At 40.1% G+C, this 17,584-nt stretch overlaps 1 protein-coding gene across 2 annotated transcripts; it reads right to left on the bottom strand.

The window, feature by feature from the left end:
- Positions 1–6,644: 6,644 nt before the first annotated feature.
- Positions 6,645–16,149, bottom strand: ELF5 (E74 like ETS transcription factor 5). Of its 2 annotated transcripts, XM_072338536.1 has the most exons (6): positions 16,026–16,149; positions 10,107–10,340; positions 9,075–9,125; positions 8,643–8,711; positions 7,314–7,509; positions 6,645–6,741 (listed from the first exon to the last, which is right to left on the bottom strand). In XM_072338536.1, the coding sequence occupies exons 1-6, from the start codon at positions 16,147–16,149 to the stop codon at positions 6,645–6,647; spliced, it is 771 nt and encodes a 256-aa protein (XP_072194637.1). The 2 variants fall into 2 exon arrangements, with proteins under 2 accessions (XP_072194637.1, XP_072194638.1); XM_072338537.1 differs by lacking the exons at positions 9,075–9,125; positions 10,107–10,340.
- Between the last annotated feature and the right edge of the window lie 1,435 nt (positions 16,150–17,584).

Below are 17,584 nucleotides of genomic sequence, written 5' to 3'. Positions count from 1 at the left end.
TGTACGTGTTTTATTGTTTAGCCATTGCAGTGATTATCTTGTGTGTAAAATCTCACCAAGCTATTAAATTTTCTGCTGAGGTAATAGAGGCAGCCTTTTTTTTCCAAACCTATGCTACTTATCATTTAAAAGTACTGATAAGATTGATAGGAGATAGCTGTGGAAGAATTTGGCAGCTTCTCCTGTTTGCTCTGGCTCTGATCCATATTGCTAAGGCTTTCTTCCATGGTTATCCACAGCCCTCCATAACAATATTACTCAACCTTCTGTCCTGTGCAAATGGTCTTCAACGAATGGACACATTTTCAGCTCATTCTTTTTTATTGAACCTCCACTTATTGCAAATCATGCTAGGAGCCCAATAATGTCCAAGGTCCAAAATCAAATGCAGTTCTTCACAATTGGAGGTTATTTTAAATGAGTAGTTCAAGTGATTTTAAAAGGCTATTAGAAGTAGTGACTTGCAGATTAATGCTAATGTGCCTCAATGATGTGATTCTATGAGTAAATGTTGGTCAACAGCGGAGAAAAGAGACAACACTTTGCATTCTGCTCCATTCTTTTTCTTCCATGGTTTTCAAGAATCACTTCTTTTACTTCCGTGGTTCTGGAATAGCACTTTGTGCTATTAACCTCTAACCATGATTGTACATTTCCCAGAGCAGAAGATAGTTTAATTAATAACAAATCTCTTATGTTCTGACTGATCATACCAGGTTAAAGGTTTTTATTTAAAAACTCAGTGCTGAGTGTTTCTTAGTTGGAAGTAAGTAATTCAGGCAATCATTGAACAAACAATGCAAAGTCCATTCATTATCTAATCACAGGCTTTCTTGTATCTTTCTTTCTACCAGGCGAGATTTCCATTTATTAACCTCTTTGCTGACATTATTATAAGTAAGCAGTCTTAACTGCCGATATTCAGATGACTTTGTTGTTGTTGTTCTCGAAGTTTCTTTCTTAGAAGTTACCCTTTTATCTCAGGGTCTGAGGATGCACTCACAGTGGATGCATGCCCTTACTAATTCATGAAAACACACTGGCTCCTCTCAACGGTGATTCAGAGTACCTAAATTAGCCCCTTTCTCTGCTTCGCTTTCTGACTGGCAGAGCCAAAGTCCAAGTCCTCTGAGCTAATTCAAGTTAATCCAGGTTCACTTTGAGCTCTTGAAGCTGCCTTCATCTTGATGCTGAGACAAGCCTATAGCTCACTTAAACCTTGGGTCTGGATCCTGTCCTTCCCTTATTCTCCCATGGTCAGTGATTAAGACCAAATAGTGAATGCAGACCTGGTTGCCTGTTTTCCTTTTATTACAATTTAGTTGTGGCACATAACAATCTTTCAAAGTGGAGGAAGAAATAATTTAAAGCGAAATGTTACGAGCATGCGTGAAAACGTTGTGAGTGCTCAGAGTGCTGGAGCTCTGGCTGAGACCGCAGTGCAAACTGTTTTAGCTCAACTGTGACCTCTGATGGAGAATTCTGGCATTGCAAATAAGCTGTCTTAAACATCTGTTACGAATTTGAAATGAAGTATTGCACTCCTAGGAACAAGTGGTCCTACTGTAATATAGGAGTAATTAAATATAAAGTAGTTCTTTATAAATATAAAGTAGCTCTTAATATAAGGAATGCTCAGTACCATGTAACTCAAATAATAATCATCATAATAATAACAAAAAATTATTCTGCTTTTCTTCTTTGTTTCAGTTTTGTGCAGAAAATAATTCATTTCTGATGCTGTGCTGTCTATCTAGTATTGCCTTACTCACACATCTTATCCAGGAGCTGCACATTTTGCTGCAGAATGTGATAGAGAAACACTTGGTGCCTTCCTCCTCCCCCACCATGGATGTGGATGGAAATAATTTCTTCGTAGGTCTGGAAATGCACTGAATGTCCTAGAGATCTCCAAAGAAATCTGCAGGTGCTACATGTTTGTAGGTAGGATGCTGGCATCTGTGATTACTAGTGAGCATGCTGCTGAGAAAAATAGAATACATCTTCCTTCTCTCTTCCATGCAAATGTCAACTTGATTTGCTAAAATCAACATATGGCCCTCAAAGACATAAAGCCATGTCTAAAACTTGTTCTTGGTCTGATATTCTGGTCAGCTGGACCTGCATGAAGTTCATCACTACTATCCTTTTTTGACCTACCGTATAGCACAGAAAGCTTGAGATAGAGAAACAACCAAGAATGTGTTTGGAGCTGTTAAAGAAAATTTCTTCCTGTTCCCATACTGTTTTGACTTAGCATTTCAGATGACAATTCTTCTAATATTTGCCTGGCAACAGCACCTGTGTGTAAGCTCTTTGGAATAAATAGTGCTGAAGAGGCCTCCTCAGGGTGAATGAAAATCTTCCCTTACAGGATTTTCACTGGATAAACAGCTGACTTTGTTCTGAGGCTTTTTCCTTTAATGACTTTAATGCTTTGTTTAATAAGAAGAAATAAGTATTTGGAAAATTGTCAGTATGAAAATGTCACTCCAACTTCAACGTTCAGTCTGAATTAAATCTTACTTAGAAATATTTATTCTGAGAAGTGACAGCACATATTCAAGGTAATATAATTAGGTTGTATCCTTGCTTACTAATAATAGATCAAAAGAAAAAATAATAACTATGAATAATAATTTAATTAGACATTTGATTTCCCTTTTTGTTTAATGAGAACTTGCGTATCAGGGAAAATGTAGTAAGAAATGTTCTACACAAACATTCCTAATTCTTCTGTAGCTCAGCTTGAAGATGATTTAGCTGGATCTTATGATAAAAACTAGCGCATATTCACTTCTCACACTTTGTGCCTCCAGGACAAGGTTAAAACTTTCAAAGCACATTCTTCAAGATCAGACTGCTCAAACTTGCTGTCTTCTGAACTTGTAGAGTGAACCTTCAGAGACACTACTGCTTAGAAATCTAATATTTTTCCAAGCTTGAAGCAGTAATATGCAATGCACATACTTCAATTTGTGACAGAAAGTAGTTGACTTATAATCAGGTATCTGTTCTGTTAAGACTTGGCAGGATTTTAAGGAACAGACTGTGAGAGCTAAGGCTCTTCCAATTTGTACTGGTGAGTGCTGTGGTTCATAACAAAGTCCTTGGCCTCTGCATTTGCACTGTGCTAGAAGCAGGTGGAGGTGAGAATTATCGTGCCTAAATGGTGAAACTGAACTCCTTCATTTATATGATGTCTAGAGGCATAATCGGCCTGAAATCCTTGCTGCAATTGTAAAATATGTATCATTTGTTGCTGAAATAGGGTAAGATGCTTTTCTGGCACGTGGAAGGGCTGATGTCTGGGTTTGATTTTTGCTTCATACCAGGTAGAGTGCAGGTTTAACCTAGGTGTTGCTGGAGTGTGGAAAATTCTGTTATTTCATGCAGAAAGTATGGGATTTCTCTTGAAAAGCTCTGATTCATCTTAAATGATGCTTTGCAAGGTAATCCCAAGTGACAAAGATGGTGTGCAGAATTACGTGCTATCTGAAGGTACAATGATCCTGTGCAGTGCTTGTGCCTGCCTTAGAGGGTGCTCCCTTTCCACAGCTTAGGATGGTCCTGCATAGGCATCGGGGTGTAAAAGATGGTGTATTTTTTTGTCTGAGAGTCTGAGAGCCTTAGTAGTAACGCAAGGTTTATTTCTTACTGAATAAAATGGCTTTTGCAATCTCTTTGGAGATCTCATTTTAAAAATGGACATTTGAATTGGCATTGTAAATGTCAGTAGGTGAACAGTTTCCACGTGTGGCTATTTAGGATCTTGATTCTGTTGCCCACTGATGCCTTCAGTGGCACAGGAAGGCAATGTATGAAAAATAACACACATTTTTCTGTCCTGCTTTAGTGTTAGAAATTGATGTGTTATCCACCTTGGGAGAAGTGTATTAAATTGCCTTGCTGCTTGTATACTGCATTCATGAGCATGAGGGAATAGCTGGGCAATGTTTTTTCCTGGCTAAGTCAGTGCAGTTAGAGTTACAATGCTAACAATTTACAGTAGTTGACCCTTTTTAAGGCTTTCAGATTTTTATCAGATTGTTTCTAAACTGTGCTTAAACAGGCTGCTCCCTTCCAAACTGTTCTGCACTGTGTGCTCAGACTTGTGGTTAACACTATCTGAAACACTGTGTTTGCTGTAACTGGATTGGCTGCTCAAGAAGGAGATTGAGTTGATGGATTAAAGTTTTGGATTAGCATTATCTTGTCTTCTGCATTTCCATTCTTATAGCAGAACTGGAGTCAGCTGTATGTTTTTGAGTTGACTGTCCCCGCCTGACTTCCCTCATGGTGATCCTGACCAAGGCCCCAGTGATTGCCCTGTCCCCATAGATATCAGGGCTGGGTCTCACCCTGGGCTTGGCCCCACGGAGGTGTCTGGTGCTGCCCTGGCCCACACTTGGAAGTGATGGGTCAGGCAGGCTCAGGCTACAAGAGACATGGAATGGTTCTAGGAACTCTTGGTATGAGTTATAGAAACCTGAAAGGAAGAAAGGCATGCATCTTCATTCACATTGTTAACAAGTTGCAGTGGGCAGGAAAATCTACAATCCTAAGAGGAGGTATTTAACAGTTCACATTTTAAGGACATCTCTACAGTAAATCTTCATAATTGTACTGGAGCCTAAAGGCGTGTCAATCTCCTTTGGATGTGGCACAAGAGGGCCACCTGGCTGTGTTTTGCAGGTAATGGTGGTGGAATATTGGTAATTCCTGCTAGCTTTAAAGAGTTTGAAGGCTTGATTTCTTTATTTTATTTTATTTTATTTTATTTTAATTAGAAGCCTAAACAGTATATTTGTACTTTATTTTACTACCTAAATTACATAGGTATTAGATATATTTGAAAATCAACATCCCTCACTTCTACATTTTGTCACGGTCAATATGTCATGTGTTTCTATGTCAAGTTTAGTGCCTTGCTTTGGTTGTGACTGATGATTTTTTCCTTCAGCAAAGTTGTTTTCCCGTATTGGGAAACAGACAGCTGCAGTAAATGTTGAGCATTTTTCACAGCATGCCCTTTATGCTGTGTTTTTATCCCTAAGGAATTTATTTCCCAGAAAGATTCTCTGTAGCTGTTATACAGATAAAAACAAACAAATGGCTGTGAAATAGGAGAAAGTGGAGTCTTTCCAAACACATATCTGTAATTTCTGGAAGAAACCTCATTGGTAGTCATCTCTCCTGTGAATTTTGATGGCTATTGGTAGTGCTGGGGCATGATCTAAGTTCTGAAGTCAGTAACCTAAATCCCAGCTGTTACCCACTATTCCCATGTAGTGCGGTACCTGGAATGGGGGTTGCTGCATCAGCGCTTGGTTCAATAATCCCAATTCTTCCAACAGGCACTTGCCATGAAATCTAATTCCTATCGCAAATAATACCATGGTTTTCTGAGTTGCAAGAGAAAGGCTTTAGGGTTAAGGAAGTCCTTGGTGGAGTTGGATTATGCAGAGTAATGTGTGCAGATCTATCCATTGGAAAGCAAGATTAGAACACCACTGAACCTCCCTGAATGCCACTTAGGGTAATCCTAAAGTGGTTGATACATTTACAGTTGTAGTTTAAATTTATTATGTTGAAGAAGCAATCCTTGTAAAACTACAGAAAGTTATGATACTTTGAAAAACCGCAGCTGAATTCTCATATACTGCCTTTCAGTCTAACAAATTTGCTTATTGTAAGGTTGATCTATGGAGCAGCTGAGGGCACACACCACACGTTAATTTTATTGGTACATGTACAGCACTGTGTCGTAAGCTGCTCTGAAGTGTTCGACTGATGTCTGCATAGATGTGGGCAAAAGCTCTTTAGAAACCTCTCCACAAATATTCATTTACATTTCAAAACTAATCTACTTCAGCAAATTCTTGTACCCCATCCAGAACTGCTTCTTCCAAATGCAGAAGCAACTTGAATTCACCTTCATTAAAAGAAAAAAAAAAAAAAAAAAAAAAAAATTACATCAAATGTGTGTCGTTCTACATCTTTGCACAGTTGGAATTAGTAGGTAAAGGTGGTAATTGCTTGATACATATATTTCAGAATTGAGTTTTACTTTTTTGTTAACTAGGTTGACTGGACATATTAAATCCAGGCCCATAGAGGAGAGTGGACTGTGCGTTTTAGATAACACATGGATTTCTGGCATATCTGAGAAATGCAGTGGTTTAGAATGGAATGGATCTGAAGAGTGTTTTTCTCATCAAATGGAAAAGAAGCTTTTCTACATTCTTTAGAAATACCGTAGCATAACTGGGAAATGTCTCTAAATATTCCCCTTATAGATGGCAGCAGAACAGGGAGGAATTTCATACTGGGCAGTGACCATATTGGCTGAGACAGGGAGACAGATAGGATTTAATTGTCACTTGAGCAGCAGGTAAAAATATTCCTAAAGGCTTGCTAGCAGACAGTGCTTGGCAGAAAGCACAAAGGCAAAAATGGCTCCAAAATTCAAGTGCTTTTTTTGATGTTGTAGCCTGTCTCTTGAAGCAGACTCCAATGAATTCATCCAGATGATCTGAGGGGAAGAAGGGAGGAGAAAACCTCTCTCTCAAGTGTCCGCTGCAGCTGGACCATCCAGATTATGGCGTGTTTTGTGCCGAGCATGTGTGGAAGCACTGAGCAGTTCATATCTTGTTCTCCTGCCACCCGTGGGCATTCTTCCCAAACTTGTACACCAGCCTTCTGTCCACTCGTTCCAAAATGCCTGTTTTATAGTAGTATCTGCAGGAAAAACAAACAAACAAAAAACAAACAATGGAGCAAATAGTCATAGAACTCAGATTACAGCAGTGTTTTACATAGACACTGCAGCCAGAGAATAGAGTGGGAGTCAGTGTACTCTTTCCAGTCTTCCTTTCCATTAAATTGCTTTGTTGTGACTTAAAAGAGCTTTCATCTTTCCCAGGTGCCTTGGATTATACCTCCCGCTGTTTGAAAGTTACAAGGAATACTAAGCCTTTCTGTCAGTTGTATTTTTAACTAAGATTACCACAGTTCAGCAAAAACTGCCTATGTTACTAAAAAGGGTCATTTTGCAGGTATAGTCCAGGTACTCAGCTGGGTTAGTGTGATAGCTTTGTTGCAATCAGTAGAGTTGGTTGCACCACTTTACATCTATCCCTATGGTTGTCCTATTTGAAACAAAGGAGACTGAGTGCTCTCTCATGGCCTATAGAATAAACAGGAAGTACCAATCCCCATCTGCCCAATGTCAATTTTCAGGATAGTAGTGAGAAGTGGATGTTGGGGCAGAAGTAAAGTGAGGTGAGGGATTCTTCCACCAGTTAACTCACCGAAGTGCTCTGCTCAATTTCTCATATGTCATTCTGTCATTTTTCTTCCTTTGTCCCCACATCTTTGCTAGAGCTTCTGATTTGACAACCCGAAAAATGCCTTGTCCCCTGTCCTCCCATTCCAGAATGCCACTGTTTTCTTCAGGAGAAAGGAGGAGGTCTCTTACGAATTCCCACAAATGTGAACTCTGCAAGTCTTGAACAGGAAGAAGACAGCTATGCAGTAGATGTTTTCTTACTCAGGCAGAATTGTACTTACATTTTGTCACCAGCTGGTTATTCTCACTGTCTGTTTACACTTATTTCAATTTAGCTTTCAAAATGTTTGTGCCTTGCCTCTCCATAAATGGAAAAGTGCTCCAGAAAATATCAGTTAAGAGCCTTTTTTAATTTTTTTTATTTATTTTTTTTTTCTGTGGTGCTAGAATCTGTTTTCTACTCCAGAGATTTTACTGTAGCACAGCTTTATTTATTTCATTCATTGGTTTTGTTCCACTTATCATTGCCAACTTTAACACTGGGTTTAAATTGGTTCTTTTAAAGAAGTTTTATTTTTCATGTCAACTGCTCCAAGGAACAAATAATAACAAAGACTGGGTTGGCTAAAAATGAGATAATCAGTGCCAGTTTCCCAACACTTCTAGACAATTTCTTTTCTTATTTTTTCACTTAGCTCAGAGGTGGGGTTTTTTTTGCATCAGATGTCCTACAGATAATGGGACTCTAGTTAAAAACAAACAAACAAAAGCCTACTAAATAATGTCCCTTTCTACAACATCTAAGCTTTTCTTCAACCTCCTGGGATGGTGACTCAAGCACCTTCCTGGGCAGTCTGTGCCACTGCCTGACAACTCTTTCAGAGAAGAAATTTGTCCTAGTTGGTTGCTAATTGACTGACATATGAATGAACGTTGGATCTCAGTGTTGACCCCAAGCATTTAAAAATAATGAGTCAGCCCCCTCCAAAGTCCTGCGAGCAACATAAGAATAAGGAAAGTCATAATAATATTTGAGGTTTCTTATTTGGTTCTCTGCATTTCTAATCTTTATGTTGTTTTCAGATTGTTTTCCAGTCATTCTGCTGCTAGATGGCTAGAAGCACTTTAAACATGTAAATAGAAAAAGAAACATGGCTTTAAGAAAAATGCCAAGTACCTCAAGTCTCGTGATAAAATCATGAGAGCTGGCAATGCTTAAAAGCCAAACCTCAATGAAATGTTACTTATTTGTGGTATCATTAAGGTTTCTTTTGATAACCACATTGAGCTGGAGAGTTAGAACAACGCAGGCTGTGCAATCTTGAGTTTTGAGTTTCAGATACGTACTTACTTGTTCTACCATGACTGTGACATTCTTGGCTGCTGATGCCACCTGCCCTCATGCATGCCTTATCACGCACTGGGACTGAACTGCAGAATAACGTGAGAAGTGAAGAAGGAACTCCTGAGTCTGGTGGCAACTTGGTCAAAAGGTCACCTATGCAAACGCCATGCAACATTAAGTCAAAGAGGGTATGAGCTACAACTTTATCTCTTTAATAAAACTCCTGCACAACGGTAAGCACAAGTGAATAATTAACACAACCGTGGGGCTAGCAGAAGGGGGACTGGTGAAACCTCGTGAAAGCAATTAACAGTGGAGACCTACAGATTCCTTTCATGGGGTAAATAGTAGAGGGATAAAAGTAACAAAATAGGGAAACTTCTGTGAAACGTGTTTTCCATTGAATGCAACTTAGCGTGTATGAGTACGTTTACTTACAGTCCTTGTTGGATAACTTTGTTTCTTCTAAGTCAGTAAAAAAGGACGTGCCTGTGAGGGAAAAGCACAACCCAGTGTTCAGTGCTTTTCTTCAGAACATTATCTACTGAAATCAGTGAAATAATTTTTCAAAGATTTCTCATTTCCACTTCTTGATCTGCTTTTATCCTCCACTTTCCTTAGCCTTTGCATCACATCTACTCATGTGTCTCTGCTTCTCTCTCTAAAGCTCACTCCTTTACTGTTTAGATCACTCCTTCCTCATTCAGTCTCTTGAAAACTACTCCTACTTAATGACCACCTCTACTGCTGGAAACAAGATGTGCATAGGGCTGGAACTCTGAGTTAGCAGTTTTCTGTCACCTTGGTAAAGGAGTCATTGCATTCCCAGCATACAAATGAATTCTTTGCACATACTGAGCTGCATTCAGGAAACTTAATCTATGCTGAGCAGTCTGGCACACAAAGTAAGAAAATGATAGACTTAGGCCTGCTTGTAAAGGTGCAGTTGGGTGCGTTGCCTGCTGTGTTGTGGCAGCCTCATTACTGGACTCTCTATATTGCTTTTCCTCACAGGCCTTGGGCAATGCATGGGGTGGACAGGCATGATCTGTTGTATTTAACTTAGCTGTTGAGCGTCAGCTCTCAGAACCTCATCAAACAAAACCGGTCTACTTTCTGAGAAGAGCAGCCTTCACTCTGTTGGGTTACAGAAATAACTGTGTGTTATGTCTCTCTGTATCTAGTCTCGATGTAACCCTGGCACTGTGCAGGTTGAGCAGTTTCAGCAGAAAGGCCAAGGATGGAGCAGTGCTGGAGCCTGCACAAAGATTTGTGTGGCCCAGAGAGGAGCCTTGTGACATATGATTGTCCCCATGGCTACATCAAGAGTGCTAGCTGTGGCTGTGTCCTTCCTTAGGGCAGCACCTAAGCAGCCCTCCTGTTTTGCACGAATCCCACAGTTTCCTCTAGCAAAACTTCACACAAAAAAGCACTGCTTTCTGTTTTGCATTTGGTTTCTGGAACACTCACCGTGCATCCTGATGTTCTGTAAGATGAAATACAAGTATTCACCACAAATGCCTGCAGCATTCAGGAACTCTTCCTGGGTCATGTTGCACAGCTGTAAGCCACTGATATTAAAATGGGAAAAGGAAATGCAGTTGGCATCTAGCTTGTACTGATCACAGCAGAACTGCAGCCATTCGCAGACATTGTGCTTACTCCAGTGCTCTGGATGGATAGATGTCCAGAAAGAATCAGAATCTGTAACATATTGGGCAAGAAAGAGAAACACTACGATGCAAAGCTCATTGTGCTCTTCATTTTAATAACCACATCCCAAGCAAAACTGATCCCTCTTCTTTCTTCTTTTATGCCTGCAGACTCCTTCCTTATTCTTTTAGAAAACACCAGGCCCATACCGTCTGCATTTCACTTACTGCTGTAGCCACTCAAATATGCATGCTAATTCTTTTAGACCTGCTGAGAGAAACTGCTTACATGCACAAAGGACAACCTATTTCTCAAAACTATAGAAATACATTTTTCAAAGGTACAAGTTAGAGTAGAGAATGTGTACAAACTTAGCACTGTGTGGTAACAATGAGCGATGCATTCCCAGGCTGAAATAACCTGACATACTCTCTTTCAGTTATATCTGTGGCAGTAGGCTAAATGCCATTAATTTTCATCTAAAATGATATTAGTGTTACAGATGGAAATACTTTTTGTTATATTAGAAACTGAAAGATGCATTGCTTTTAATACTTATGTTATTTGGCTTTGATAATCTATCTGAGTCATTTATCGTACTCCTGGAGTGGCTTAAGAGTAAATAACAACAGGAGGGCAACAAAGCAGCACATGAATGAGAGTAGTATAATGTAATCAGGAATTATTCCATTTGTTTTCACATCTAGCAGTGTTGTATTCTTGACTTACGTTTCCCACCGTCTCAGTCTGGTCATCCAATTTTTACTATTATATTTTCAAATGAATCCCGAACATCTGATTTTAGGTACTGCTTACGTGAAATGGCAATTCAAATTAGGTTATGATAGCACTGTGAGCAAAGTGAATTGTAGCTGTCATTTGTCTAGACAACCAGCTCAGAGTGCAAAATGATGCAAATAGTCTGGGTGAGTTTCCACAGTAAAATGAATTCCGAGGGCTTGAAATTGTGACAGAATAACTAAAATATGGATCTTGCATTCTACGTGGGCTTCTGTTAAATAATTAATACTTCTAATTAGAAGTCCTAAAAGTTTACAGGGGAATTTGTGGTTGCTTTCATGAATCATTCCCAGGCTATAAATATCTTCATCTGTATGCACATACAGAATTAATATAATACTGAACCTCTGCTGTGACATCCCCATAAAGCAAAGAGGTGGGCAGAAGATCTGGGTCTAGCTTTTGGGCCCCATTGCTTGAGGATATTTGAATCTGAGATTTTATTCAGCTCCTGATTTAAAAGGGAAATCTGGTGAGCCTGACATTGGGTTGGCTGCTCTAAGCCCTGCAGACGGCATACACCTGGCTATGTCAGAGTCTGGAGGTTTCCTTGGGGGGAATGGGAGTGCTTAAAACACTGGGCTCACAGGGCTTCTGCCAGGAAAAAAAAAATTGCTTTAATACTAGGCCTGAGCTCTACAGGAATCTCAGCTTTAGAGGCTGCTCAAGAAAAGCAGAAGGCTGAATCGATCTCTTTTGGACCAGGCACACTATTTTTATTTAATCTTGTGCCAACAGCCTCCAGCCCCCTTAGGAAAGCTGGAGCATCCCCAGGTCCCCAGCTAGACAGACTGACTGTGGAGGGGCCTTTCCATGGGATCGGGCACACATCCAGCCCCATGTTTCCTGAGCTGCCTTGTGAGCTTTCTGTCCTTCCATGGATACAGTGAATTATCTCATATTGTTTTGGCCCTTGGTCTTGAAAATTTGACTTGACAGTGATAAATATCAGCTTTGCAGGCAGCACAAATGCCACAGCATGTTTCTTTCATGCACCAGCACTCATCTGGTCTGGTTTCCTTGTTTGCTTTGGCTTTGGAAAGGCTCAGATTCTTTTTATTTTTATTTTTTGAATATTCCAGGGCCCTGTGTTAATGTACATGATGTGTTCAAAATGTGCTGACACTGAGGTGTAGCATTTGCATGTGCTCTTGCCTTGTAGTTCTTATATCTGGGTTAGACAAGCAGGGGAGCTTCCCCTTCTTCCAGGCGATAGACGTGACTGAGATACTGTGCCACTTTAAACATGCTGCTGGAAGAAAAGATCAGCTGAAGACAAAGGCTCTGCCAAAGGATTTCAGGTCATCTTTTAGAGAAAAAGAAAAGGTCAGGCAGAATTTCAGAGCACTGTTCCAAAAGTGTAAGGCAAGAAGGCACCTGGCAGGAGCTGGGGGCAGGAAGCTCCCTGTGGCAGGGCAGTAGTGTACCTAAAGCTATGTAAAGGGCACTTAGGAGGAGGGTGGTGGACAGCTGAGAACAGAGAAGAGAGCCCCAATTCAGCCGTTGCCCTTTCCACTGGTTTTAGATGATTTCAGCTACCTATTCTATTTCACTAATTGTCTTGCTAGACCTCACCTGAAACCTGAATATTTTAAACCCTTTTATGCCATCCAGTACTCAGCCCTTGGGAAATGGCATTTGTAGGCATAATCCCACTGGGATGCAACTGTTGTTTCAGTCGGCAGGCCTGGTTCATGTCCTCCAGCTAATACTGCGCTGTGAAAATGAGTCTCCTGCCTTGCAGGGGATGCAGCTTTATATGTAGTGACAAGCAAAGATGAGGAAGACATGAAGTCCCAGGTAGGGTCAGCAATGCAGGCCAAGAAAAGGCAGCTGTCCAGGTTTTCCTGGGATGCACTGGTTTCTGCATGACAATGGCAATCCAACGTTGTGTATGTGCTTTCAGTTGGGGAGAATACTTCTATCAGCCATAGCAAACCTGGGTGGATGCAATAATGTCTGCTTATACACAGCCCAGCTGTATGTAATGCAAAGCAGATAGCCCATGCCTGTACCTTATGGCCCACCTCTTGTCAGTTGGAAAAGATGTATTTCATCTAAACATAATGTTTTGACTTTTAGAGACAGAATTTCCATACATTTTCTGTATCATTTCCCCACTATTAATGCTTCTGTATTATTTTCCAGCACTCAGTGATGGAAAATGAGGACAATAAATGAAAATGACATAATAGTTTAGTGTCACAGATTTTAACTTCCTCCACTTCATGTATATAAATAAAGATGGCTCCAAAATGTAAAACCTGGTATGTTCTGATTGCCAGAAAGTGGAAATGTCAGAACATGAAGATGACTGATGTGGGAACTGTAATGGCAGATTAACCTTGCAGTTCTGACAGGAACATGAGGATAGATTAAACCCCAGACAGAAAGCTCCACTGAGCTGGGCTCCAGTCTGTGATCAGGTTTACAGGAACAATTTCATATATTCAGGGAAACTTTTGGACTTGGACTGGTGCAAGTGTTGATCTGAGCTTGTACATAAAACTACTAATGCTCTGTCTGGCACAGGAGCTGAGTCTAGTAATAGCTTTAAATCTTCACCTGACTCTTTCCAGGCAGACTTGTTGTCTATTGTTCATCTGAATATATACATATGTTTTATATATATTTATGCATAATAATACACATTCCCATCTGGAATACCTTTGAACTTGACCTTACACTTTTTTTTTTTTTTTTCCCTATCAAATATAAAACAAGTTTTCAGAGGGTATTGAGATCACAGCCCTGAAGCCTGTTGCTGTGACCAGGAGGGACCTACATTCTCCTCTGCCTTCATAGCAAAGTTCTCCTCGAATTGCTGCTCTAGGGGCTGCTCCTGCACTGCTACAATGGTTTTGTTTTTTATGTGCTAGACATGTTAAATGTGCTCCTTGGCTACTGTGAAGGAAGGGAAGGAAATAGGAACAGAACTCACAGGTTCTACAAGGTTGGTTTAAATTTGGTTCGGGAAAGAAATGATTGTAACCACGAGGAGTTTACAGGAAGCCTAAAAGCATCAGAAATTGAGCTATAGAAAACTTGTGAAGGAGGAAATATAGCTTCCACCGTGGTCAGAAAAGGATAATTATTTCCTCTGTTCAACTTTGCCTGGCAAGAGGGAGTCTAACCTGATTGCTGCACAAAATTCTGCTTCTAGAGCAGAGGGAGTTTTGCACTTAGCTACAAGCAGAGTTTGATTCATCATCACTGCCACATTGCTGTTCACCTGGGTTTGCTCAGAGCTGAGCAACTGTTGAGTTGCAGAGCTCATGCTGATAACAAGGAACAGATGGCTGTAATGCTAGGAATTGTCAGGATGCCTCAGAAGGGCTGCTCTGCCTTTAACAAATGCTGATCTGCTGATAGTAGAACCACTTCACAGTCATAGAAACACAAAGGTTGGAAAAGACCTCTCGAGATCATCCACCTACCACCTATACTGCTCATTGAACCATGTCCCTCAGTACCACAGCTACATGTTTCTTGAACACCTCCAGGGCTGGTGACTCCACCACCTCCCTGGGCAGCCCTTGGCATCATTTCAATTTCAGTGACTTGGTGGATTTCTATTTTGGTTGGATAACAAAGTAAATCTATAATACAAATCAAGGCAAAACTGTGACTGACCCTAAATTAACTTTAAATTGAATAACATCAGGCATTGTAAAATACATACTTAAATTTTAAAAAAGAATACTTTCTATGATTTCTGTAATGTCAAGTGAACTTTAGAATTTCATTCTAAGTTGGAATGAAAACTACTATTAAAGCAATATATATGTATATATATTTAAGTAAAAATTTAATTCCTGCAGGGCTTTAAAGAACGGCCTTTTATTTGAAGCAAGATTTATATTCCACCTCATATATCATACAAACACTGAGCAGACAAATTCAGCCATGTAAAAATAAACGCTATGTCCTCAAAGGCCATGGATTAGCACCAACGGAAGCTGTGTGGAAAGTTTTGTTCCTTATTACTCAAACCATGCCTTAGCAGGAAAGTACTTTTCCATAAGGCCAACACTGTTTTCATTTAAGAGGACAAAAATAGCTTAATGAGAGAAAAATAATGCATGAAACCATTAATCTTCCCCAGATCTCACCACAAGTTTGGCTCAGTATTGTGACTTGGTTGTGTTACCTTTCTTTACAGAACTGTTGGATGATTCAGAGAAAGACTGTTCAGGAATTTACACTGACTGTTTTGAAGGGAGAAGATTTAGAATGAAATCCTTTGCAGAGCTGGGATGATCATGTGAGGTGTGCAGCCTGGTGAAGTGCAGGGTCTCCATGTTCACAGTCAGAGAATTTCACACTTAACATCCGCAGAGGAGAATTTGATGTGTTTCTGGACCCACACATTTCTCCACTGGCTTTAGAAATCCCAGGTATTGGCAGGTACGTGTGTGATCTGGTCATTGACATTCATCACAAATAATTGGCCCAGTATATGGCCGAAGTTCTGTATGGAGGAAGTGATCTCAGGGACAAATTCTGCACTCTAGGCAGATGGGATAAACAAGGAGTCAAGAATCTGAGGCTATTGCTGCCTTTCTCTCTTTATTAACTGCACTTTCCTTTGGGAGTTCCTTCTTGCATTATGTGTATCACCTTGACAAATGAGGGGAAAACACCACTTAAACACAAAACACTGTTCTTTCTGTGCACCTTGATAAGCTAGCAATATGCTTGAGAAAGTTAATCGGACCAGAAAAGGTCCCCTGCATATAGCAAAGGGGTTGAAACCAGATGCTTATTATGGTCCTTTTCAACCCAGGCCATTCTATGATCCTAAGAAAAGATGAAAATACAAGAGTGGACTCAGCCTGTTTGCCACTCAGTTTGTCTTGAACTAAATTAAATTGAAATTAACCTTGAATTATCGAAAATGCACATTCTTCTCAATTTCACTTTTTATCTACATACCTGTCTGATGGTCACAGGTGGGATAGTCATCTTCAGTTGTCCCAAATATCTCTGTCCAAGACATCAGGGGATCACAAACCATTGTGTTTGACAGCAGCGTGCTGGGTGTTACTGAATCCAGCATCACCTTGAGACAGCAAAACATTAGTTGAAGATAAAAAGGTAATAGTAAGAGTGTAATTTTTAAGTAGACCGGCATTATTTCCTTGCTGTGAATGCACTGCTCTGTGATGTACCAATGGCCACCACATAAACTTCAACTGAAGCTAATGATCTTCTTTTGAAAACTGCAGTGAAGTAAGACATTTAGGAGCAACGCAGCTGATGAAAGCACCACAGGTAGACTTGCAGTCCAAATGATTGCAGTGACACATTTCTAGGGATTTGAAAATGCAATGCATGCATACAAGAATAAGAGTGACAAACTATTACATAAATCATAAAATAATTAGAAACATGTAGATGAGTTTGACACTGATTATATGAGCTAGGTGGTAAAGAAGTCCCTGTGTATGAAAAAACATCAGATGGGCCATAAGGATGTTCACCGTGTTTATAAAACACTGCCATAAATGTCAGCCAGGCTAAAAACTGAGAATTTAGGTAGAAAATTGGAGAACTATTTCAAATGTTTCATGCTTCAAGGAAGAGTCTTCTTGCACCAAAAATGAGATGACTGCAGTATAAGTGGCTGAGAACTGGTGATATTTCAATGAAATAGCAGTGGTTGGTTAAAACATGATTTATGGTAGAAAGAGAATTTGTGGTCCATCGCACTCTTTTCTGCCTATGCCACATACATGTACATGAGTACACACGCATGCAACTTGCTTTTCATCACGGCCAAGACTCACAAAGTCCAAACCCCCACAGTTTCCCACATGCAGTAGGAAAGGTGATGGATTAGAAGGACTGAAGGAAGTAATAAAGCAGATTTTAAACACACAGTGCTTTACGTCCTAGTTTCCTCTTTAGGAAAGACAGGAATTGTTCCATGGAATAACTGCTGTGAAGACAAAAATGGACCTGATTTGAGCTCTTGCCTTCCAGACTTGTTTACCAACCATTTAGAATGTAAAAACAGTGGCTTTTTTTTCTATCCATCTGTGTGGCTGTGCAACATAATCCAAACAGAAATGAGCTCAAAATGCTTACTCAGATTTTTCTGAGTGGGATTACTTATTTATTTATTTATTTATTGTACACTACAGCAGAATTTCACCACTCACGTATCACCAAGGGGTGGCAGGACAGGCACACGCAGAAGAGCTGAATAGGAGCTCATGGAACAGGGAAGAAGGCAGGGAGAACTACGAGTTACTGGTAACTCACTTCAGTAATGACAGGACAATGCTAGAGAAGTACCTCCATCTGTGCAGTAGGTGATTCCAGTTTAGTACTGCTAAACTGGAAATATAGGAAAGAAAGAGGTGTCCAGGACACAGGCAGTGACAATGATGTTCCTGACCATTCCCTTGGCAGCCAGCACACCCTTTTTTCCTGTGACAGTCATCCCCAAATGGCACAATGATCACCTGGCTGTGAATACATCGTGGTAC

The sequence above is a fragment of the Excalfactoria chinensis genome, chromosome 5 (genome assembly GCF_039878825.1).
Source record: "Excalfactoria chinensis isolate bCotChi1 chromosome 5, bCotChi1.hap2, whole genome shotgun sequence".
Classification (NCBI taxonomy): domain Eukaryota; kingdom Metazoa; phylum Chordata; class Aves; order Galliformes; family Phasianidae; genus Excalfactoria; species Excalfactoria chinensis.
This window is presented reverse-complemented; position numbering and strand designations above follow the sequence as displayed.

What these genes read in the sequence shown, in the direction of transcription:
- ELF5 (XM_072338536.1), bottom strand. Translation starts at nt 16,149, where the DNA reads ATGCTGGATTCAGTAACACCCAGCACGCTGCTGTCAAACACAATGGTT. An exon ending in ACAGAACATCAGGATGCACG is followed by an intron (nt 9,126 to 10,106) that starts GTGAGTGTTCCA and finishes TTTCCCTCACAG; the next exon opens with GCACGTCCTTTTTTACTGAC. An exon ending in AAAGTTATCCAACAAGGACT is followed by an intron (nt 8,712 to 9,074) that starts GTAAGTAAACGT and finishes GTTCAGTCCCAG; the next exon opens with TGCGTGATAAGGCATGCATG.